The 26,875-nt window shown below is 41.6% G+C and overlaps 1 protein-coding gene across 2 annotated transcripts in view; it reads right to left on the reverse strand.

Moving 5' to 3' along the window:
* Window positions 1-26,875, reverse strand: part of Rab32 (RAS oncogene family member Rab32) — a 333,760-nt gene that overhangs the window by 157,589 nt on the left and 149,296 nt on the right. Inside the window, exon 1 of one of the 2 annotated variants that reach the window (XM_067154718.2) lies at window positions 25,122-25,419. The exons of the other annotated variant lie outside the window; for it this stretch is intronic. Coding sequence (XP_067010819.2) covers window positions 25,122-25,343 — 222 coding nt within the window. The 5' untranslated portion in view covers window positions 25,344-25,419. Of the gene's footprint in view, window positions 1-25,121; window positions 25,420-26,875 lie in introns of those variants that run through there. 2 annotated transcript variants of the gene reach the window in all.

A 26,875-nucleotide genomic window follows, 5' to 3' on the forward strand; every position in this document is an offset into this window, starting at 1 on the left:
TGTTTGGGCTCCTATTCCACCTCTTCTTCTGCTGCTGCCATCTCCTGTTCTGGCCAGTCTAAAGAAGATAACGCTTGGCCAGAGTTGTATTTCCTTTTAAAACAATGATTACCATCACCATTAGTGTTAATAGAGGATGGTTGTCCAGTTGTACTCCCTCTTGAAACAATAATCACCGGGCGAGTTGGCCGTGCGGTTAGGGGAGCGCAGCTGTGAGCTCGCATCCGGGAGATAGTGGGTTCGAACCACACTGTCGGCAGCTCTGAAGATGGTTTTCCGTGGTTTCCCATTTTCACACCAGGCAAATGCTGGGGCTGTACCTTAATTAAGGCCACGGCCGCTTCCTTCCAATTCCTAGGCCTTTCCTGTCCCATCGTCGCCATAAGACCTATCTGTGTCGGTGCGACGTAAAACAAATAGCAAAAAAAAAAAAAAAAAAATCATTAGTGTTAATACAGAATGGTTGTGCAGTTGTACTTCTTCTTAAAAGAATAATCACCACCATTAGTGTTAAGGCAATATTCACCAGCACCTGGTTGAGAAGCAGGCCTGTACGCAAGAGGATCATGGAACTTGCTGCTGTTTATTCGTCACAGAGATTGGCTTGATTGTTTCAAGGGAGCGTTCCACGAATCCAGATTGGTTCCTAGAGGGACGTTAAATCGTACTCTTCTGAGAGCAGACAGTTCAGAGCTACTGCCTTGCTGTATGCTGATGTCAATGCACTAGACAACATATGGGTAAATCAATAAATAAATATTCAAGATAAAATATTATAATTAAGCGGTCCGCCTATTCAATATAATATATAATTTATTATATCTAGTACATGTTTCGTCCCCTAAGGGACATCATCAGCTAAAAATAAATTAACATTAATATATTAGAAATAAATATTAAAATTGGAAAGACACCTTAAAATTGTTTGACATTTAAAATAAGATCTTCGAAATTTTGTTAAAATTGTAAGTCATAAGACAGATAAAACAGTTAAATTGTCCACATTTGTCTTGTTGATGTTCTTAGAAAATACCAGTTTTGCTTATAAAATCTTAAAATATCATTTGTTGCAAATATCACACTTGATTTGTATCTCTTGGTGAAAGAGTTGTTGAAACTTAATAAGCATTCCTTAGATGGTATAATAAAATTTAAATGCTTCAGAATTTAAAGTCAGATCGGGGCCGTGATGGTAAAGTTCTGTGTGGTAATGGATGTAATTTTATTCCCTATTATTGGCCCCGATGTGCGGAGGAGTTACGCTTATTTTATTTTATTTATTATTTTATTATACCATCTAAGGAATGCTTATTAAGTTTCAACAACTCTTTCACCAAGAGATACAAATCAAGTGTGATATTTGCAACAAATGATATTTTAAGATTTTATAAGCAAAACTGGTATTTTCCAAGAACATCAACAAGACAAATGTGGACAATTTAACTGTTTTATCTGTCTTATGACTTACAATTTTAACAAAATTTCAAAGATCTTATTTTAAATGTCAAAAAATCTTAAGGTGTCTTTCCAATTTTAATATTTATTTCTAATATATTAATGTTAATTTATTTTTAGCTGATGATGTCCCTTAGGGGACGAAACATGTACTAGATATAATAAATTATATATTGTATTGAATAGGCGGACCGCTTAGTTATAATATTTTAGTTTATCTTGAATATTCATTGATTCATTATAGTCAATACGGGATTAGTATTACTTGAAATGAAGCTGTTAAAGCTTATCACTTGTAACATATGGGTAGTTGCTCTGTCCGAATTTGAGGGGAGAAAATGCTCATCCATACGAGCTGGTAGGTTGTTACTGACATGAAATGTAGAATAATCAATTTATGAATACAAAGATATATGATAAAAGTCATTTTTAGTTAAATTAAAACAACCGCTGCAAGAATATGGGAGAAGCGTAGGCCCAATCTAACGCCAACGCTTAAAATAAGCGGTTTCTTGTGGAAATTAATAATTAAGAATGCAAGTATGAAGAATGAGATTTCCACCTAATCAATACTTTATTAAAAAATGTTTAAAGTTATCTACATTAAAACAGTACCGGTTTCGACCTGTAAAAATGTCATCATCAGTTGTTGGTGAACCTGCTTAATAGCGATTGTACATAAAACATTACTAAAACTAATATAATATTACTATTAAGATATATACATATGGTGCAATAAAGGGCTTTGGCTTGCTGGAGTCCCTTGAATGCCACACACTCCAAAAATTGTATAACAGAGGTTGAAAATACAGTTCCTATAGAATAAAGGATCACTGAGGTTTCGGTGTCAAGTTGAAACGTCTTTGCAGCATGTTGGCTCTGAGGCCAACCGCTGTGAATACACAATCAAAGTGCTTTGTTGGGCCGCAATTTTGCAGGGAGTGTAATCGACTGAGGTTCTGTAGCTTGTTCATTCTTAGTGTATGATGTTGCTGATAAATACTAGTTTCCAGGTTCCTTGTTGAGGCATGTCATGCTATGGATGAAATTTTGAAATTAAAGAAAGGTTGATAGAGTTCCCCTCTTCACACTTGCATTTGTGCTCAGGTATATTCAAAAATCTTAGTAATCTTAGTAGTAATTAATCTTAGTAGTAATTAATAATTATTTACACAATTCTTTCTGTAATGTGTTCCTTCGTTCAGTACCCTCAGGCGTTTTTTGATTTTTGAAAAATGTCTACGCTAAATGTAGTTATGAGGCTTAAGTGAAACAAAGCACTGACTCACATTAACGCTCGTAATGGTGGGAGAGGCAAATTGCTAATCTAATCGAGCGGATAACGATGATTAAGAAAAGGGTTGTAATGTTAACAATAAATACAGAGTATATTCTCATATTTTATTATATTTTATTTATCAAAAATTCGTAACTCATATGGCTGGGACGTTTTCAACAAATAGTTGCTTGTCTGAAGGGCGAGAACTGAGGATTTTTTCCTACTAACAGATATGAAGTGTTCTATAGAGGACTAAATGATCTCCCAGCTGAACGACGAGAAGCGTGGACATTCTGTACATATGAGCTGGTCCCTGACAACAGTGGATCTATTTACGCCGTTATGCCAACATTGCTTCTCACTATCTGTTGGAAAATTTCCACTTTCAGCACTACGACGTTCCGGGATCACGATGTATTTCATATGCTTTGCTGACGAATAACACTTAATGTCGCCTTCTTGATAAGCTGCGTTTTTTTTTTTTGGCGAAAATTTTAACGAGTCTGTTCAAAGTGATTAGTTCGTAAAACACACACACAGGCGCTAGTTTACGTCGAACCAATGTAACTGGTAGCTTGAAATTAGAGCTGCTATCACGGGAGTCGCAAGCGGGTGTATTTGCACCACCATGGCTCATGAAAATATGGATTAAAGTTGGAAAAATCCACAAGGGAAATGGGATGTGCAAGGTAGAACGTAAGTAATTAAACGCACAAATGTTAATGAATATCCAATGAATTTCTTAACATTAGAAGAAACACTTCACCCTTAAAATTTGTTTCTCACAACGTCGATGAAATTCAGTGTTCCCTTCATGTGAACACTGTCATTAGAACCGGGATTTCTAGGCAGTTAGAATGAAAACTCACTGAAGGTAGTGACAAGTATGTAGTATGCACGACATTTGTGCTATGAGATTTGCATAAACATCAGGGGTACACACTCCTCCCCCCCAATCTGAACCCCTGGAATTTATATTACTCTCGCTACGTTACAGAAGAGCGGGCTAAACGATACTTCTTTATAACAAAACTAGTTTGGAACTGCAGGCTGTGATGTGAAGTACGTTCATCTCTGAATTCTGTCACCTTCCGCAACGGTACTTAGACACTGGGACGTTTAGAAGGCTGTGATTGGCACCAGATATAGATTACAAGAAGAACACAATGATGACCATCATATTCGAACCGCTTAGTCAAAAATACCTTCTGTCAGTGAAGCGATTGAATGATCTTCACCATTCTAGCGTATGCAACGACATTATCTCCATCTATATATCTATGTATATAAAATAAGAGTTTTGTCTGTACATTGCTCAGAATTTAAAAAGAATGGTATTTCTGTATCAGTCGTGTCCACAGTTACAAGGAAATGCATTTTTTTTTACTTTTCCTAATTTCGGTATGTCTGTCTGTCTGTCTGTCTGTCTGTCTGTCTGTCTGTCTGTCTGTATGTATGTATGTATGTATGTATGTATGTACACGCATCACGAGAAAACGGCTGAAGAGAATTTAATGAAAATCGGTATGCAAAGTCGGAGAACAAGTCGCTATAATATAGGCCATAAATAATTTTATTCACGCTGACTGAAATGGCAGTTTAGGGAAGGCCTAAAATTTAATTTTCAAATATTTATGTTATTAATGGTCGTATCTCAACGAAAATCAGTAGATGAAGTCAGGAAATAAGTCGCTACAATCTAGGCCATAAATAATTGTATTCAGGCTGAGTGAAATGGTAGTTTAAGGGAAGGCCTAAAATTTAATTGCCAAATAATTATGTTATTAGTGGTCGTATCGATAAATACTACATAACTAAAGTTATATAGTACCGGTATTAAATTTCCGATCATTTATATCTTATACATTGTTGCCGTACCGGCTATAATCACAGAGATATTCATGAATTTGGATTTTTGTTACTAAGTCCATATCAGCACCGAGTCACGAGAAAATGGAAAAACAGGATTTAATGAAAATCCAAATGTAAAGTCGGAAAATAAGGAACTACAGTCTACACTATAAATAATTTTATAAGACGCCCTAATATCATAGTGTCGGAACAAAACTGAATGTGAAGTCCTACAATACAGAAAGCTCATAAAATGTATCAACGATAACATTATATTGACCATTGTTTGTTGTGATGTGCTTTGTGTCTTCTGTTGCCATTCATCTCCGATAGATGGGATTACTGCTGCGTACCGAGTATTTTCTTTTAATTTACCCTACTTCGCACCGACATACATAGGCCTTATGGCGACGATGCGATACGAAAAGGCTAGGAGTGTGAAGGAAGCGACCTTGGCCTTAATTAAGGTACAGCCCCGGCATTTGCCTGGTGTGAAAATGGGAAACCACGGAGTACCATCTTCAGGGCTGCCGACAGTGGGGTTTGAATCCACTATCTCACGGATGCAAGCTCACAGCTGCGTGCCCCTAACCACACGGGCAACTCGCCTGGTCGTACCGAATGTTTGTCTGAATATTGGCGGGAAGTAGCTGGGGAGCTAGATAACTTTCTTCTTTACCATGCCATTCCTCTGGTTCATAAATTTTCTGATACTGCTGGTACGTAACACGCTGGTTCATCATAGCATTCCAGGTACTCAGTTCCTACTCTGAGCTACTGATTGGAATGAGCAGTGTGCATATTTAACAGAATAATGGCAAAGGAGTGGTCACGGCTGTCTGCGACCTGTGCATTCCAGCTCTGGAACTTTGGACTGTTAGATCGGCACCGTAGTACTGTTCGTTAAAAGAGAGAAGATGTGCGGTTTTTCATTTGATCGAATGTTTTATATGATAACATTGCTTTTAATCGCTACTTTCCTACTTACGTTTTGATAATGGCCTATGTTAACTTCAGTTAGGAAAGCCACAAAGTCAGTCTTTCTGAAAATCCCGTAGCGAAGCATAGTACGATATAAGATTACTCTGTTGCAGCTGAGATTGGGGAGCCAAATCCAACAAATGTGATCTCGGGTTCTTCATTATAGGTATTTTCATGGTAGAGATACGTTAGGGTAACGCGAAATTCTGCATCTTTGCTTCTTTCTCAACAAGCAAACAAAAAAAAAAGAACCTGACGTAACTTTGCCACTTTCCTCAAGTAGAATCATTAAAGCTTTATTCATAAGATACATTCACGTGTTAATTTCGAATTTCGAATATTAATCTACACATAGTAATTTTGGCTGTAAGAGACAGAAGCTAACTGTACAATAATATCACGAGTATTGTAACCGTGAGGGTGGAGAGAGGTGATGCCTTAGAGGACCGGACATCGAGGCCGTACAAGTGCTGTAGCGGGGGATGTAACAGGATTACTGCCGAGGACCTGGTAAGACGACCAATTTCACCAACTATTGCTTTACTAGGAAACCTTCTAAAGGTGGAACCTACTCGTGAGGACATGGCAATCTGCATAAAAATGTATGTGTAATTACCAAAGCGGTGACTTCAAACTGGCGGTTTTGTTTGCTCTATAAGGTGAGGTGGCGCTAGAGTTTGTTTATAACCGTGGACAGATGGTAACTGCTTGTGGGGAGCAGTGCCCAACTCAATTACTTTCAGGAACTAATTTCTCCATAAAAATAGAATCAAGATTACAAAATGCTCTCGTGCATATTCATTTCACTTCATTTCATTATCCGTTTACCGCCCAGGGTTGCCTTTTTCCTGGGACTCGGCGAGCGAGCCCGCCTATGCCGCCCCAAGGGCAGAGTTCTGGAGCGTGAGACACTTGGTCAGGGATAAAACAGGGAACGAGGACCAGTACCTCTCCCGGGCGGCCTCACATGCTATGTCTTGTAGGAGGATGGGATATTTTATCGAAAGAGGGGAAAAGAAAACGGCCGTGGCCTTAAGTAAGCTACCATACCGGTATTTATCCCGCCGTGGGTGGAGGCGGTAGAATAATACCCACGGTAAGCCTTACATTTCGTAAGAGTTGATTAAAGTGGCCCCAGGGTTGGCGACCAAAGAGCCCTCACCTGCTTCCATTTTCTTTTGCGAGGCTCCTCACTTTTATGTACTCTATCCGACCTCTCTTGGTCAACTCCTGTTCTTTCCAACACCGACACTATTAGAGCATTCCAGGCTTATGGTGTCTTCCCTTTTCACGCCCTTAGTGGCCTTTGTCTTTCTTTGGTCGATAACTTCATTTTTCGAAGTGTCGGATCCCTTCAACTTTTTTCTCTCTGATTAGTGTTCCCTGGAGAAGAAATGGGAAACCAGGGAAAACCACTTTTAGGATGGCAGAGCCTGGAATCGAACCCGGTCCTTTGAGGCTGTCAGCTAATCACACTAACCACTAAACCGCAGAGGCGGACTTATATTCACTTTTAACAAATACAATTGTATTATGATAAGTAAATACATAATATAATGTGATTAGCAGCCATCCCCGGAGGTCCGAGTTCGATTTCCCTCTCAGCCATCCTCGAAGTGGTTTTCCATAGTTCAACTGAAATTCTTATCTCTTTCGTGCATGATTGAACATACGTGAGCCAGTGGTCAATGATCGATGCTATCAGCTAAGGAACAGTGGAAAAAGTAGGAATGTTCCATGCACGCAGTTCCCTGCTGAATGATAAGCTAATGGGGTTAAAAGCCTCTGGACCTCACTTTTCCTCCAGGCAAATGCCGGGATGGTACCTAACTTGAGGCCACGGCCGCTTCCTTCCCTCTTCCCTGTCTTTGACTTCCAGTTTTCTCAACCCCCAACAATGCCCCTGTACAGCACAGCAAGTGAAAATTCATAATGAAACGAAACACTTTCTTTTAACCTTCAATTACTCGCGCGGGGTCTTTGAGGCCCCACTCCCTTTTTAAATTGTTATATTTTCCCGAAGTGACTACGTGTGACCTTGACACTTGCAGTAGCTTCATGTAGTGGGGAGGGGGGCTCAATTCAGTAGATGGCTCACTGTTGCCAAGTAAGGTACTCAGTGGAGAGCAGTGACCAGGCCTGGAAGACCCCACGCGAGTAATTACGTATGAAAATAAAATATGTTCATATTCTTGCACATATTGCTTATAACTAACTATTTGTTTAGTTTTGATGATGTGAACGTGTAATACACATATTTTGGCCAGCATCTAAACCTCTTGTAAAGTCTGGGAATTGCTAATATACAAAAGTAAGCCTATAACCTACAGTATAAGGCGCTTCTACTTTGACATGAGATACAGTGCAGCAAATAGAGTGGGTTACTTCGATTTGTATTTCGCTTTCAGATGAATACGGTTGGAAGGCACAGTCGTCAAGTACAGGATATTGAACAGTGGCTTTTAGAAGAAGAAGTCTATTATGATGATGATGATGATGTCCCAGTTGCTTCTGATTCTGATCCAGACTGTGAAATATTGAGCAATCATAAAGCGGTAATACTGATCTCCAGAATCCATCATGATAGCTATTGAAGAGGTTGAGAAGGAGAAATCGGAAATAGTTCTGCTTTATAAAAGCACGAAAGGTGGTGTAGACACAAATAACAAGTTATGCCAAACTTACAACGTAGCACGACGAACCAACAAATGGACACTCGTTGTTTTCTATCATCTCTTCAATGTGGTTGGTATCAACGCTTTCGTTGTATGTGAATTCAATTCAAGCCACGAGAAAAACATCCCAAGGAGAGTATTTTTGAAAGAGCTGGCGAAAGAACTTATGAAACCATGGCTGTTGGTACGTGCTGCTATACCTAGCCTGCCTAGAAATCTCAAGAAAAGACTACGTACAGATGATGGTGACAGGGAAAATGTAGATGAGCCAGACAATTCAAGAAAGAGTTGCGTGATTTGCCTTAGGTCAAATGAGAGGAAAATAAAAACTAGATGTGTAAAATTCAAGGAACATGTCTGTGGGGAGCACATGAAGAAAATATGTGAGAATTGTGTGTAATATGAGAAAAAGACTATTTTCATGAACTTAATGTCACTTAATGTGTATTGATTTCTTGTAAACATCCTTTTTAATGTTATGCAGTGTTTGCAGTAAAATAAGATGCAATTGTATTGTAATTAGGGTATTTTTTCAATGCATACTGTCCCGGAGGCCTTAAAGACCCCACGCGAGTAATAAAGGGGGGAAAATGAGCGCGAGTACCTAAGGGTTAATTAAGTTCAAGCCAGAAGAAAGAGACTCGGGTTTCTCTTTACAACTTATTCAGACTGTCAACTACGCGGCAGTGTGTCTCTCGTTACTCCCACATCGCTAGCTGATGCCTAGAGCGTGCTTGGCCTGGCCATGTCGCGATAAGTGACAAAGCAGCAACTCCTGTGTCATCGGTTTTGCACCAAATGCGTAGTAATTGGCGATGATACGGTCCAGAGGCTTTTAACCCCATTAGCTTATCATTCAGCAGGGAACTGCGTGCATGGAACATTTCTACTTTTTCCACTGTTCCTTAGCTGATAGCACCGATCATTGACCACTGGGTCACGGATGTCCAATGGGGCGCCCAAACTTCGTGTACGAAAGAGATAACTATTTCAGTGGAACCTCCATAAGTTATAACAATATTTCTGAGCCCCAGCGGATCTTATTGTTACATTGAAAGAGCAGGAAATTGCCTAACAGGTTAATTCAGGGTAACATCCTGAAAATAAACGTTCCAAATTCGTCACTTACGAAACCGGGACATTTTATTTATTTATTTATTTATTTATTTATTTATTTATTTATTTTATTTATTTATTTATTTATTTAAGCTCCTAATGATGCAGGAAGACCACCTCTGTGCTGTAGTGGTTAGTGTGATTAGCTGCCATCCCCGGAGGCCCGAGTTCGATTTCCGGTTCTGCCACGAAGTTTGAAAAGTGGTACGAGGGCTGGAACGGGGTCCACTCAGTCTCTGAAGGTCAAATGACTAGAGGGGTGGGGTTTTCGATTCCCACCTCAGCCATAATCGAAGTGGTTGTCTGTGGTTTCCCACTTCTCCTCCAGCTAAATACCGGGATGGTACCTAAATTAAGGCCACGGCCGAGATTATTGCCCTTTCGCATCCCCCACAAGGCCCCTGTTCAGCATAGCAGGTGAGGCCGCCTGGGCAAGGTATTAGTGCTACTGGCCAGTTGTATACCACCGACCCAGGACACTGCCCTTGAAGCAGTGGAGGTGGGATCCCTCGCTGAGTCCGAAGGAAAAACCAACCCTGGAGGGTAAACGAATAAAGAAAGAAAGATATATAGTATATACCAATTATATGCGAACAGTGTCTAAAATGAGGTAGACAAATAAGCTTCAGCTTTTAAAACTACGAAACAGCACAATATGAAGATAAACTTGGAATTCAAGAGGACAATATTGGGGCAAATATGCGTCTATATGTTCAATAAATTTCGAAGTTTTTCGAAAACGTTTAAGAAAATTAATTGAAAGAGAATCTATCATCTGGGCTACAGTCCTAAATGCAGCTCATTGATTGATTGATTGATTGATTGATTGATTGAGAATGGGTAAAGAATCGTCAGTATGATAAACAAGAAAGGGCTACGCGTAGCAATCTTAGTAAGTAATTATTAATAACTAGAAATATACACTCAAGAAAAGTGTTAGGTCATTAAATGCATGCACAGGGCAGACTAAGGCCAGACAGATTTGGGTCATAAATCCGTTATTAATAGGACAAGAAAGGACAGGAAAGATGTGATGATTAGAATATTGATTATTATTTTTATTGTTGTCATTTTATTTACTACTGTATTTATTTATTTATTTATTTATTTATTTATTTATTTATTTATTTATTTATTTATTTATTTATTTATTTATTTATTTATTTCATAATGTGTGTGTATTTGGACGATAAGTATCTTACAGACTTGTGTCGATAAATAAACAGTAACGAAATCAACCTTGAAATTATAAATATTTTGAAACTAATTATTACGATCTTTTGTCCGCCTCTGTGGTGTAGTGGTTAGCGTGATTAGCTGCCACCCCCGGAGGTCCGGGTTCGATTCCTGGCTCTGCCACAAAATTTGAAAAGTGGTACGTGGGCTGGAACGGGGTCCACTCAGCCTCGGGAGGTCAACTGAGTAGAGGTGGGTTCGATTCCCACCTCAGCCATCCTGGAAGTGGTTTTCCGTGGTTCCCCACTTCTCCTCCTGGTAAATACCGGGATGGTACCTAACATAAGGCCACGGCCGCTTCCTTCCCTCTTCCTTGTCTACCCCGTCCAATATTCCCATCCCCCGCAAGGCCCCTGTTCAGCATAGCAGTGAGATCGCCTGGGCGAGGTATTGGTCATCCTCCCCAGTTGTATCCCCGACCCAGAGTCTGAAGCTCCAGGATACTGCCCTTGAGGCGGTAGAGGTTGGATCCCTCGCTGAGTCCGAGGGAAAAACCGACCCTGGAGGGTAAACAGATTACGATACAATACGATTATTACGATCTTTATTGTAATTTAGTTTATTTAAACAGTGTACCGAGCTGCATTGGTGTTTTCCCTCAGACTCAGCGAGGGATACAACTGGGAGGAGGGCCAGTACGTCACCTGCTATGCTGAAGAGGGGCCTTATGGGGGATGCGAAGATTGGAAGGGATAGACAAGGAAGAGGGAAGGAAGCGGCCGTGGCCTTAAGTTAGGTACCATCCCGACATTTGCTTGGAGAATAAGTGGGAAACAACGCAAAAACACTTCCGAGGATGGCTGAAGGGGGAGTCGAACCTCAATCTACTGAGTTGACCCCCGCAGGCTGAGTAGACCCCATTACAGCCCTCGTACGAGATTTGAAATTTCGTGGCAGACTCGGGAATCGAAACCGGGTCTCCGGGGGTGGCAGGTAATCACACTAACCACTACACCACAGAGGCGGAATAATAATCATAATAATAATGTTATTTGCTTTACGTCCCAGTAAAATATTATTTTACGGTTTTCGGAGATGCCAAGGTGCCGGAATTTAGTCGCACACACGTGATGTTACGTGCCAGGAAATCTACTGACACGAGGTTGACTACTACTCAAATGTACTAAAATGTTTTATTCCTCCCCTGAAGGGGGAGGCGGGCCTCTTAGACGATGACGCCGTCTCTCAGGCCGGGAGATTTGTTACGGTGAAGGAGATGAACGGAGGAGGTGAGGGGGTGGGCGGCCGGCTTTCGCCTTAGTGCAGGATAATGGAAAACCAAGGAAAACCATTCTCAAGACATCCGACGGTTGGGGCCAGCCATGAGGCCCAGCCCTGCCTCGTTTCCCGAATGCAGAGACGGTAGAGTTGTGGCCACTTATGGGCCAAGACCCACTCTGCACCTACCGACCACGAACTTGAGCGCCTTCATATACCACCGGACTGAGCTAAGATCGAACCTGCAAGTTAGGGTCAGAAGACCATCTGAGGCCACTCAGTCTGCCATGAGGAAACAAGTAAGGCCTACCACCATAAATTCAATATTGCTTCCATCGCTAGTAGAATCTGTTGCTGTTGATGATGAATGCCACATCTTCCCTCCCTCCTCGATATCCTACACTGCAGATGGGATTGCCCACGCAGTAAAATGTGAGATGTTTACAGAGCAGACGTGCACGAGACGCCCACTGCCGTGAAGTGTGAGCTCTCGGCATGCCATCACACTTAGCACGCTCACACCGGAGCAATTCTCAATTTATGGTGATGGGCCATATGAGATATTAGTTGTTTGGTCTCTCTGGAATTAGTCATCAATTTCCCGACACCTCTGTAACCATGGCAACCACTAGGTCAGTAGCGACATCTTCACACTGTGCGCTTTCTTCTGGAACTAAGAGCTTGAGAACATCTCGTATCAAGTGAACCCCGTTCTACTCCTCAGTCCAGAATTAAAATCCTTGAACTGACTGCAAAAAAGAAACCCAGGGTTTTGGAATAAGAGTGAGGCACGCTACCTCTACACCCTAGCAGACCGAGCTCGATAGCTGCAGTTGCTTAAGTGCGGCCAGTATCCAGTATTCGGGAGATAGTAGGTTCGAACCCCACTGACAACAGCCCTGAAGATGGTTTTCCGTAGTTTCACCATTTTCACACCAGGAAAATGCTGGGGCTGTACCTTAATTAAGGCCACGGCCACTTCCTTCCCAGTTCTAGCCCTTTCCTGTCCCATCGTCGCCGTAAGACCTATCTGTGTCGGTGCGACGTAAAGCCAATAGAAAAAAAAACACCTCAGCAGAGGTTAATATTAATAATAATAATAATAATAATAATAACATTCAAAATCAAATCAATCAATCAATCATCAGTGGTCGGCATTTACGGCAATCTTTTCTCAAATAAATTGCAATTAATTTGGAAATTTATTGAACATCTCCCTTGGTAAATTATTCCAATCCCTAACTGCTCTACCTACAAACGAATATTTTCCCCATTTTGTCCTCTTAAATTCGAACTTTATCTTCATATTGTGATCTTTACAACCTTTAAAGACACAACTCCATTGACAGCTCGGAACATACCACTTACTGGAGCAGCTCGTCCGCTTTCTCCCAGGTCTTCATAGCCCATACTTTGCAATATTTTCGTAACGCTACTTTTTTGGTCGCAAATCACCCGGAACAAATCGGGTTGCTTTTCTTTGGATTTTTGCAGTTCTCGAATCATGCAGTCCTGGCGAGAGTCCCATACAATGGAATGCAATGGAATGGGGCTTACCGGAGACTTTACATCCCTACTAGAACCCCTAAATACCCTCATACCACCTCCAGAGGTCTGTACCCTCTATTTACAATACCGTTTCTGTGTTTACTCCAATGAAGTTCTTTCCTTATATTAACACAGGTACTTACACTGATCCCCATAACGAACTTTCATCCTCTCAACACAGTAATTAAAACTGAGAGGACTTTTGCTAATAATGAAACTCACAACCTGACTTTTAAGCCCTGCTCTCCATCTCACAACATTGTGAAGGTCTTTTCGCAGCTGCTCACAATCTTGTAACTTATTTATTACTCTATACAAAATCACATCGTCCACAAAAAGTATTTTCTCTGCATTAATTTCTTTTTTCAAAATTGTATATATATATATATATATAAGAAGATATATAGGTCCAATAATACTGCCTTGAGGAAATCCCCTCTTATGATTATAGGATCAAATAAAGCTTCACCTACTCTAATTCTCTGAGTTGTATTTTGTAGAAATATAGTCACCCATTCAGTCTCTTTTGTCTAGTGCATTCGCAACCGTGCAGGCTGTCTGATGGCTGATAGTCATGACATATTTATGATCATTTTATTTTAGCAAAGGAAATAGTGGTTTCTTTTTTCTCTCAAAGCTACAAATCCCTAGTGGCATGGCTACCGGGAAGCTAAGGTTCCTCTAAGATTTAAAAAATGCGTTCTCCCTTAATTTTGAGACGCAATCATTAATAGAATGTGCTAGCATATGCGCCATTTCATTCAGCAGCTGTTGTTATTATTATGTTGTTACCTTTCAGACGAATATTTTTAGTACGAGAGAATTGTTCTATTCTAGAACAGTACACGGAAGCAGATTTTGGGTCTCATACAATGTGTACCTTCCTGTAAATAACAAACATTGATTCAGCTCCGGGAGATAACAACTCGTGTGTGTTTATGTGTAATGCGTGACGTCATGTGGAGCTATCGCGCTCTAGAGGAAAGGACTCATCATCATTACATCAGCGGTCAGCAGTTTCATGACTGATGATGCTGATGAAACAACTGAACACAAATGCAGCAGCCAAACTTTATCGTCGATGGTGTTGCGAAAACAGCTCTCAGATTACAACTTCGGCCGCTAAGAATCTATCTTCTAAGGCTCAATATTGTGAGAGAAATTTTAAAGATATATGTACTGCGGGTCAGTATCTATCCCACAATATTATCATATACAGTTTTCGCAGGCGCAACGAAGATAAGTCAACGGTGGCGATTAGAAAACAGGGGGCGGGAGGGTTTCACCCCACCACCTTGGGGGGAAAACAGCAATTTTTGTTCAATTTTAGTCGCCGAAGACTGGGAATGATAAAAAAATATAAACTCTCTTGCCTTATCACCCGATTATTTCGTTGAATATCTTAAATTGAAAATGAAAACCCACAAGCCCGATTCAGGTCATTTCGACTGGGTCAGGGATGGAATGAATGAAGCCCCCATCTAGCGGCGAGGATAGGAATTGTGCCGGCTACCGAAGCCTGTCGCACTCCTCTGACTGACAAATGAAATGAAATGATATTGGAGAGTGTTGCTGGAATGAATTATGACAGGGAGAACCGGAGTACCCGGAGAAAAACCTGTCCCTCCTTCGGTTTGTCGGGCACAAATCTCACATGTAGTGACCGGGATTTGAACGACGGAACCCAGCGGAGAGAGGCCAGCGCTGCGCAGCCTGAGACAGCGAGGCTCACAATTTCTTCAGTTCATTATTGCAAATGTACTTAACGGAAATACGATTCATACAACGCAGCAGCATCTAGCACGTGCTGTGAAAAAGGGTTACAAGGATATAATTTTGCCATATTTTTGTCGCTTGCCGCGCGCCTTCGTCAGTCTGTCAATGTCTCTGCGTAGTTCCATCTTCTAGTATCTAATATTCAGTATGAAGTCAAATACCAAATGCAAAGCAAAGCAAAGTCACCTCCGTACAGGCCATGAAGGCCCTTGGAGGAGTGGAAGGTAAAGGCTTCCACTATCCGTAACCTCGGCACGTGATGGGGTAGAGTGGTTAGCTCTGCGCCCGGCCGCTTTTGCCCCCAGGAATTAACCTGGTACTCATCTTTGGTGAAGGCTGAGTGAACCTCAGGGCCATATGCACCTCCGGAAGTGGAAATCTCGTTCCTTAAATTTTACGACTTCCTGACGGGGTTGCGAACCCACGTCCTTCCGGGCCTCGGCCAGGCAGCCCCTCAAATACTAAATAACTTATTTTAATTATACATTCTCCTGTGCGTGGGGGCGGTAGAATAACACCCACGGTATCCCCTGCCTGTCGTAAGAGGCGAATAACAGAGGCTCCCAAATTGGGAGCGTGAGTTGCCGGCCTTCAGATGAGTCCTAAGCCCCCTTACTTGTGCCAGGCTCCTCACTTTCATCTATCCTATCCAACCTCCCTTGGTCAACTCTTGCTCTTTTCCGACCCCGATGCTGTTCGAGCACTCGAGGCCTAGGGAGTCTTTCATCTTCATGCCTTTCATGGACCTTGTCTTTCTTTGCCCGATATTTTCATTTTTTTCGAAGTGTCGGATATCTTCTATTTTTTTCTCTCTGATTACCACTCTTATTGTTCAATCTCGCCGTTCTACTCTTTCATTGCAATACATGTGTGTTAATATACGGAAAGATCTTCATTGGGATAATCACACAAATGGGATTGTAAATAAAGGGTACCGATCTCTGCACATGGTTATGAGGGTGTTTAGGGGTTGTAGTAAGGATGTAAAGGAGAGGGTATATAAGTCTCTGGTAAGACCCCAACTAGAGTATGGTTCCAGTGTATGGGACCCTCACCAGGATTACCTGATTCAAGAACTGGAAAAAATCCAAAGAAAACCAGCTCGATTTGTTCTGGGTGATTTCCGACAAAAGAGTAGCGTTACCAAAATGTTGCAATGTTTGGGTTGGGAAGAATTGAAAGAAGAGCTGCTCGACTAAGTGGTATGTTCCGAGCTGTCAGCGGAGAGATGGCGTAGGAGGACATCAGTAGACGAATAAGTTTGAGTGGCGTTTATAAAAGTAGGAAAGATCACAATATGAAGATAGTGTTGGAATTCAAGAGGACAAACTGGGGCAAATATTCATTTATAGGAAGGGGAGTTAGGGATTGGAATAACTTACCAAGGGAGACGTTCAATAAATTTCCAATTTCTTTGAAATCATTTAGGAAAAGGCTAGGAAAGCAACAGATAGGGAATCTGCCACCTGGGCGACTGCCCTAAATGCAGATCAGTATTCATTCATTCATTCATTCATGTGTATTTGTTCATTCCGTAAACGTTTTATTGTATAATATACAACCAGAATCTCAAAGGACCGCAGTTAAGCTGGTAAACTGTCAACCCTTTGTACTTTGTCAGAATTCCCTACCAACTTGTAGCTTTTTGATTAATTTTGTTGTGTAATCCCTACCCTTATATTTCCCAGACACGTGGTAAATTTTGATGTCTATAAATACCTGTGCCCCCCCCCCTCCCATCCATTTGCCTTGCCGATGGCGGCTACTGATGGTGGATGGTCGCAGTGGTGGTAATTATTATTTTAAAAGGAAATACTTCAGGCCAAGTCGGCCCCGTGGTGTAGGGGTAGCGTGCCTGCTTCTTACCCGGAGGCCCCGGGTTCGATTCCCGGCCAGGTCACGGATTTTTACCTGGACCTGAGGGCTGGTTCGAGGTTCACTCAGCCTACGTGATTAGAATTGAGGAGCTATCTGACGGTGAGATAGAGGCCCCGGTCTAGAAAGCCAAGAATAATGGCCGAGAGGATTCGTCGTGCTGACCACACGACACCTCGTAATCTGCAGGCCTTCGGGCTGAGCAGCGGTCACTTGGTGGGCCAAGGCCCTTCAAGGGCTGTAGTGCCATGAAAAAAAGAGATGAAAAAAAGAAGAATTAGGTCAGACACTTTCAAGTATGAAAGTATCGGATAGGGGCCACGAAGAGCGTAAAACGAAGGAAATACACTCTAGAACTCGCAAACATAATACCACTGGGGTTGGAAAAGAACAAAAGTTAACCAAGGGTGGTCGGATAGGAATGATGAAGGCGAGAAGTCTGAAACACGTACTGTATTTTGAAGAAATGCCAGGCTCGGCTAGGACACGCAGGAGATACCGTGGATCTATTCTAGCGCCCCCACCCACGGAGGGGTTACAACGGTAGAGGACGACAACATATGAATATTACAATAGCACAACAGTAAACCGAGTGAGTTGGCTGTTCGGTTAACGGCGCGCAACTGTGAGCTAGCTTTATGGAGATAGTGGGTTCGAATCCCACTGTCGGCAGCCCTAAAGATGGTTTTCTGTGGTTTCCCATTTTCAAACGAGGCAAATGCTGGGGCTGTACCTTAATTAAACCACGGCCACTTCCTTCCCACTCTTAGCCCTTTCCTGTCCCATCGTCGCCAAAAGACCTATCTATGTCGATGCGCCTAAAGTCAATTGTAAAGTAATAATAATAATAATAATAATAGTGCGTTTCTGTGGTTTAGTGCTTAGTGTGATTAGCTGCCACCCTCGGAGGCCGGGGTCCGATTCCCGGTTCAGCCACGAAGTTTGAAAACTCGTACGAGGGCTCGAACGGGGTCCACTCAGTCTCGGGAGGTCAATTGAGTAGAGGAAGGGTTCGATTTCCACCTCAGCCATCCTCAAAGTGATTTTCCGCCGTTTCCTACTTCTCCTCCAGGTAAATGCCGGGATGATACCTAACTTAAGACCACGGCCGCTTCCTTCCCTCTTCCTTGTCTATGCCTTCCAATCTGCCCATTCCTCACAAGCCTCTTGTTCAGTATAGCAGGTGAGGCCCACCTGGACGAGGTACTGGTTCTCCTCCCCGGTTGTATCCACCCGAACAAATGTTTCACGCTCCAAGACACTGCCCTTGAGACGGCAGAGGTGGGATCAAAGGGGAAAATGAACCCTGGGCGGTAAACTAATTAAATAGTAATGGATCGGGAGTCGTATCTGAGCCTCAGTTCCAAACATGACTGGTAAGTTTACAAGGTTCCGAATATTTTGCAAGTTGGTGTAATTCGCGACCTTCCACATCTCTGTTTTTCCAGATATCACGAAACGAACTTGGCCTTGACTTTTAAATCGTCTGGTAAACAGCACCCTTCGCCTCTCCTGTCACGGGCCAACAACCAGGGATAAAATAAAAAACGCCAACGACTTCGCCTTGTGACTGATAGACACGGTCTTGACAAAATGCCGCCTTGGTCCAACAAACAAGCCTTCTCCAACTCCCCACGTCTACACACACGTAGCATTGAGTGTCGTAATGAATCCGGGAGGCAAGATCGACATAAATAAGCCATACGGAATCGCGATAATATCGATATATTCTTTGATCGATACAACCTAACGCGACGTGATCGACTGTAAGATTTCTGTTTTCATTAATGCCTTTTTAATGGCCTAGCAAATTGAAGTTAATTATGGACGTATTAAAAGCACTTCTGTGGATGGTAATTCGTCATTTTCTCGTGATTCTTCTACCTGCCAATATTCAACCAACTATCGATTATGAAGGAAGGTGAACACCACAGATTTCATTAAGGAAAAAACAAGCATGAAGTGTGCGCGCGGGTTTACGTGGAGCTCAATTCGAACCGAGTACGATACGATCGATATTGAGACTCAATCTGCAATGAATCCTCGTTTCCATGGGAAAGTATACTCGAATCGATTTGAATCCTGCATGCAAACGCACTATTTCTCTTCTTCCTCCGCACCCAAGAGTTTATATCTTGGAAGACGTGACGATGCGACTACAGGACCTCAGTAGAGTCCAGGAATACTTCTACATTAACCTGTGAATTCCCAGTCCAACATCATAGCAACTTTTCTTCCGGATCTCTTTTACGTTCGAAACATGCGGCCAAAAACTGTTGGAGGCTTCCTCTAAACCACAGTTTTTAATGTTTTAATGTTAACACAAGGAGTAGAGTAAACTGTTTGTTTGTTTGTTTGTTTGTTTGTTTGTTTGTATGTTTGTATGTTTGTTTGTTTGTCCAACCCTTGTCCTGTTTCTCTGGTATGAGATGAGATGAATGACTTGATATATGGTAGTAGGAGGGGAGAGGGTGAGACCTGGTGCCGGCACATAGCCTACTCCTGTCGAATAGCACCAAGAGGTCTGCTCAAGGCTTAACGTCACCATCCGACGGAGGAATCACCATCAATACCGTTATATGTCCTCACTCCACATGAACAGTGCTGAGAGGTTTGGAATTTCATCCAGGCTTTTGTCAAGCAATCCAGTGATTAGAAATTCTATACCACCACCTTCCATACCCTGCCCTGCCCGCCAACATTCTCAGAGTGAAATTTTTCGACCAACGGGACTCGAACCGGCTAACCTCGGTGTCAGCCCACCAGGCGGGCTAAGTACAGTAAATTGCAATCAAGGCTATCTATCCTTTGATTAAATACTGAAGGTTGCTTAAACATACCGGAGATTTTTCAATTCATGCCTAAAAGGAAGCATAAACCGATTGTGAAACGCAAATCCTAATCCTTGCTGAAAGGTCAGCATTCAGAACCTTCCGTTCAGAGGGCCGGGGATTTTAACCACGTCCAGTCAATTCCACCAGTTCGGGGCATTCGGTCGTAAAACAGGAATTGATAAAAAAAAATAGTGCCAAGGTCAGGACGAATAAGAAGACATTACGAAAATAAAAGCTTAGGTTTTTGCACCCTTATAATTACTTTCAACCAATACAACATCTAAAATTTTTAAATTCTGACCAGCAGCCACGCCGCGGTGTCCTTAAGAAGAACTTATAATCTTGCTCTTAAAACAAACAAAAAAGCACCTTCTACAACTGAGTAGAGAAAACTAGTATTATCAAGGCAGTAAGTACCTTCATGAGTGACTTATTGCAAGGCGATGTTAATCGACAATAATTCTTCAAATGAAAAGAACAAGAAGTGTTGTTACACATGGTGAAGTAATCGGTACAACTGTTCATGACTGCATACATTAGAACGACATTCTCGATTAAAGAACAACATGGCAGCTAACATGGTAATTGTGTAACTTGTTTGAACAGCTCTATTAATAATGTACCTTCGGGAGAAACAGTAAACAACGAGCTGGATAAAAGAGCTCGAGAAAGTCGGAAGAAAACTAAATCATTGTTGTGGTGTGATTTGTCTCTTGTGCTGTCACTTATCTCCGAAATGAAATAAGACAATAGGAAACCATAGAAAGAGAGATTTTTTAAAGAAAAGTGTGGGGTTTTTTTGCTAGGGGCTTTACGTCGCACCGACACAGATAGGTCTTATGGCGACGATGGGATGGGAAAGGCCTAGGAGTTGGAAGGAAGCGGCCGTGGCCTTAATTAAGGTACAGCCCCAGCATTTGCCTTGTGTGAAAATGGGAAATTACGGAAATAAAGAAAAGTGTTAAGAATGGAAGGATTTCAAGGAAGAATCAAAAGGAAACCCGGTGCAAAGTGGTCTGAGGGGAAAAAAAAAGAATAGCATTGTGCAATGATGAAGGAATGTCGAAAAGTACGGAGGAGGAAGGAAGGATGAATTGAAACTGACATGTGGTTCTTAGCAGACCTCATCGTAAAGAAGAAGAAGAAGGAGTAGGAGGAGAATAATAATAATAATAAGAAGAAGAAGAAGAAGAATGTAAACTGAGTGTCTCAGGAAAATAGCAACTGTCTCATTTATGTTAAACTTTAAACATAATTATGCATTATACTTAAGTAACTATTGACAACAATGGATCAATTAACCCTAGTTGAAAATCATAGACTAATAATAATAATATCGTACAAAAACAGTTAATGGAAAATCTACATCAACATAGCCAAAAAAACTCCGCTAGAAATGGAAAACACCACACTTTCACGGGTGTCCTCCTTCAAATATCTTGGAGAAATCATACTACCATCGGTACTAGACAATAGGGCCAACACAGAAACAGTCACTAAATCCAGAAGACGTACAGACTAACGTGGGTTTGTTACAACAAGAGAGTCGTATCGCGTAATGCAAAATTACGACATTACAGGACAGTTGTTTTTCCGCAAGCTTTATACGTTTCAGAAACCATATCCCTTGGAGGTCACTCTAAAATTATAGAAATTGAAAAGCAAGAAAGCAAGATTCTCCGGAAAATTTATGGTCCCACGAGAGAAAATGGAACGTGGATTAAGAGGAGAACAGCGAACCTCTACTCATTAACTGGCAGGTTCACTGATGTCGTATGCAAGAGACGCCTGAAATTTTATGGCGACAGACTCAAGTAATCAACTCAAAGAAGATCAAAATAAACTCGCTAGAAGAAACTAAGGCGGACCTCCAAGAAATGAATCTCGCGGCCGACATCATAGAAGATCGCGGAGCCTGTAGTGCAGTAGTAGCCAAGCACAAATTCGTGGAGAAATCTAAAAAGAAAACTGTTAGGAAGTGGTCCACAGAACGCAAGATGCACCACAGTGCATTCATGAAGAGATTTTGGGAGGATAAGAAGGCGCAAACCATGAGCCCAACGAACAAGTTCAAACGTGCTCTTTGATTGGGCATAATAAATAAATAAATAAAAAAAAATCACGCAAAGCTACGGAAAGACTATCCAACTTGTCGCAGACATCAGGAAACGAAGACTGAAATTCTATGGACACGTTCACAGACTGTCGTCTTCAAGGCTAACCCACAAGATTTTGACATATACTGAAAAACTGATGAACGTACCATGGATCCAAGATGGTAAAAATGATCTGGAAAAGGCCCAGATAGAAACATCAGAAATACTGGACAGAAACATTTACCGTCACAAGATAAATATATGGGTAGTAAAGCCAGAGAATGAAGTACCGGGCGAGTTGGCCGTGCGTGTAGAGGCGTGCGGCTGTGAGCTTGCATCCGGGAGATAGTAGGTTCGAATCCCACTATCGGCAGCCCTGAAGATGGTTTTCCGTGGTTTCCCATTTTCACACCAGGCAAATGCTGGGGCTGTACCTTAATTAAGACCACGGCCGATTCCTTCCAACTCCTAGGCCTTTCCTATCCCATCGTCGCCATTAGACCTGTCTGTGTCGGTGCGACGTAAAGCCCCTAGCAAAAAGAAAAAAAGAGAATGAAGTCCCTAAAAGATCGCGGACTAAGTGGTCAGAAGAAAGGAAACAGGCACACAGTGAAAGAATGAAAGCAATATGGTCTGTTAGAAAGGCGAATCATAAATGTAATGCGTGATCCAACAGGGTCCATACGCAAATAATAATAATAATAATAATAATAATAATAATAATAATAATAATAATAATAATAATAATAATAATAATAATAATAATAATAATGTTTGTTTCTACGTTCCACTATCTAGTTTCACGGTTTTCGGAGACGCCGAGGTGCCGGAATTTAGACCTTCCGGGGTTTTTATGTGCCATTAAATCTATCAAAACGAGGCTGACGTATTTCAGCACCTTGTAATATCACCGAACTGAGCCAAGATCGAACCCGTCAAGTTGGGGTCAGAAGACCAGCACCTTAACCGTCTGAGCCACTCAGCCCAGCAGAACCATAGCTTGAAAGTGGTCTATTCTCCTACATGAACATAACAATGCATTTATTACTGAACTAGCGGTTTTCGTGTACCCGTGACGAGTACAAACTGCAGCAAGCTTTAAGAAAATTACAGGGGGATATAATAATAATGTCAACTAAACAGCTGAGCCGAAGGACCAAAATACATTCGTAAGAAAGTGGTATTTATTTATTTATTTATTTATTTATTTATTTATTTATTTATTTATTTATTTATTTATTTATTTATTTATTTCTTATTTTGGTGTAAACAGAGATGTTTTGTTCACAATTGCATTTTGGCTGCGGGGTTCGAGATATCTAGATGTTAGCTTACATTTGGGAAGGCAGTCACTATCAGCAGCCTTGAAGATGGCTTTCCATGGTTAACCATATTCGCACCATAAAGGTGGTCGGTGATTTCTCAGATGTTTTCACTGTGATAAATGGCGCAAGTCAAGGGTTTATATTAACTTATTATCTCTACAACATCATAAGTGATCTGGAATGCTGGACTGGTGGAAACTCGAAGGACGGCAGGAATATAAGCAACCTGCGCTTTGCAGATGACACTTCCCTCATCGCTGGAGGTGAAGAGAAAGTTGTTGTTGTTGTTGTTGTTTTGGTCAACAGTCCACGCACTGGCTTGATACAGTTCTCAAACTCTATAAGAAACATATTTAGTTTTGGCTTCGTATTTCTTGTCACACATTTCAAACGTGTAACACACGTTTGTATAGGTTTCTCTCTCTCTATTCCAAAAAGCTCTACAGAACTTGCTTTTCTGCCCATATCAAGGGATGCAAACTGTTCCAGACATTTTTCATGAAGTAAAGTGAAGATAATTTTATTTATTTATTACATCCCAATTCATGGCTTGCCCAACAGGATAAAATATACCAAATCAACAGACCTGAAGATGGTTTTCCGTGGTTTACCATTTCACACCAGGCAAATATTGGGACTGTACCTTAATCAAGGCCGCTTCCTTCCCACTACTAGGCCTTTCCTATCCCATCGTCGCCATTAGAGTCATCTTTGTCGGTACGACGCAAAGCCAATCGTAAAAAAAACCGCTGAGAAAAATATGAAATACCAAAGAAAAGAAAAGAAAAGAAAAGAAAAGAAAAATCTACATAAGGGGGGTTAAAATAAGTGAAAAAGGGGTTGATTCCTTTTTTTTAGATTACTTATATCTCAAAACCTATGAGTTGTTTAAGAAGTGAAAATTGGCATTTGGAATCTCCCTTAAAAATAAAGAAACACATATATTTTGTTTTCAGAAAATCCACATAAGGAGGGTTAAAAGAACTGAAAATCGGGAGAATTTTTAAAATGAGTATATCTATACCTCAAAAAATAAAAGAAATGAACATAAAAGCTCATAAGAGATAAGTGTGCGAAAAATGCACTAAAGATGTCTTTAAAATACGTACTCTCGTTATCATAAAACATGTAACTACTACAGCAGATGTTGTCAAAATCCTAGTCTTAATACATAATTTCCCTTAACAAAGGAGAAAAATTCAAAATCCACCCTAGTCAGTACGATTCGATATATATTTAAAAAAAAACACTTCAAAGATTATGGTTTAAAAAATTGGTACATGTTTCGGTCAATAGTTAGGCCTTCTTCAGCCATATATTAAAAGAATGAATGGAATAAAATGGATAAAAACGTATGATGTAAACTGTAATTTAAAAATTGACAAACAATGTGTTCATATAAAAATGTCCATCTTGATGAAAGATGGGAAATAATAAAATGGAAACTTAATGAATCACTTCTTGAATGTTCGAGACAAATGTTAAAAAAGGATAAAGATGGATTTTTTTTACATGAACAATTATTTTGTCATTTTTCAGTATTTTCAGTTTTACATACTTTTTTCATTTTATTCCATTCCTTGTTTTAATATGTTTCTGCTGAAGATTTAAAAATAGACCAAAATATGTACCAAAATCTTATATCATGATTCATCGTCAGTCCTAGCTCATGACTCACAAAAGTGTACGTTGTATATTCAGGTAAAAAAATGAGAGTTTCTGCTAATTTCCCATCACTTTCAAACAAGAAAAATATAGAACTCGTATGCTTTTGTAAAGCAAATTTGTTCTCTCTCAACTCAAAGAGATATACATTGCTGCACGTCGGGAAGAGTACGCCTGGAATGTGTACTCACCAGCGTCATCTCCGTGTTCTTCTGGTTGCGCAGGTTAATACTGGCCACAGCGATGGCGTACTTCTCCTTGGACATGCTGAGGTGCCTCTGTCTTCTCTTGGTCCGCTCGCCTCTGGACTTGGGGTTGACGGGCCTCGAGACGACCTCTATCATATTACCAGTGTCTACGTCGTTCTGCAAGTCCCTGTAGTCGTCACTCGAGAATCTCACTGTACCGACCATCACATAGCAAAGAGCACTCGAACACGCGCGCACAAACTGGAAACTGAGAGGGTGTCGCGATGTTGCGAGCTGTGTCCTTGCCCAGTCAGAGTGTGGACGGCTGAGCGACAACACAAACTGATATAAAGAAGAACCAAGTCGTGATTGGTGTCTCCAAGGGGCTTGCTTGCCTGATAAACAACACGAGGAAGCACGCGGTCTTTGACACTTCCAAAGTCCACATACAGCTTGGTGGTGCCTGGAATCTTGCGTCATGTGTCCGTCCTAGGTGAACAAGGACACGGTCAATTTTCCCATTGCACCATGTAACCTTTGACCTATGTCAACGCTGACTAATATATTCACACGCCTCTACGACGTAAAACACTGTCAAACGAGCCTCCTAAGCGGCCCTTAACTAATGTGATCTAAAAAACCCGAGTTCGCTAATGCAGGCACAACATCACAGGTTTCTCGGCTCCTACCTAAGACAAGGGTGCCCCTGGAGGAGCTTTACACTGCTAGAACCTTACCACATCAGAATGAAGTCTCCTACAAGAGTTGGCCAAGGAGGTTAAACAGACGACAGCTTAGCACACATCATAGCTAGACTCAGGTAAAAAAAACCTAAGTTCGCCATTGCAGACACAACAACAGCACAGGTTGCTCGGTGCCCCTGGAGGAGCTTTACTCTGATCAACCCCCCGCCCCCTCGGAATAAAGTGAGCTACAGGAGTTGGCCAAGGGAGGTTATACACAACAGCTTAGCATACATCATACCTAGGCTCAGCTAATGACCCCTAGTTCGCTAACACTTGCTCTTTCAAGTCAGGTATCCATTTTAGTAGCTTCTTTCGACAATATTCCATAAGATAACGACATCCTATTTTCTGAAGGTGTCCGAGGACGTAGCGCGTAGCTAGAGGTAATTTGCGCGTGGCGGCCATCTTGCGCGGTAGCCCTAGACGTGGATTGCGCGCGGCCGCCATCTTGCGCATTAGCCCCTGGCCCAGAGTCCCCTTTTTATCACTACGTCCGAGGACGTAGCGCGTAGCTAGAGGTAGATTGCGCGTGGCGGCCATCTTGCGCGGTAGCCCTAGAGGTGGATTGCGCGCGGCCGCCATCTTGCGCATTAGCCCCTGGCCCAGAGTCCCCTTTTTGGCCATCTTGCGCGGTAGCCCTAGAGGTGGATTGCGCGCGGCCGCCATCTTGCGCATTAGCCCCTGGCCCAGAGTCCCCTTTTTATCACTACTCCTTTTGACGTAATCAATAAAAGTTGTACTAGAAATAAACTTTCAGCGCTGTCCTCTACAAGCATCACCGCGGGCTCTTCGCTTTTTCTTTCTTCTAATTTATGTGTTATTGCTGTTAAGAGAATAAGAATGCAATGTAATTATCATCCAATAGTTGCGGATCGCCTCAACCATTTATTGCAATTCATTTACAGCCGAAATGGGTTATTAACGACTGTCAGGGTACCATGGTAAAGATGTTCACCATACTTGGGGACTCTGGGATCAAGAGTAATTTACTAAAATCAATCAAAGGAATTT

This window comes from Anabrus simplex, chromosome 10, assembly GCF_040414725.1.
Source record: "Anabrus simplex isolate iqAnaSimp1 chromosome 10, ASM4041472v1, whole genome shotgun sequence".
Lineage (NCBI taxonomy): Eukaryota > Metazoa > Arthropoda > Insecta > Orthoptera > Tettigoniidae > Anabrus > Anabrus simplex.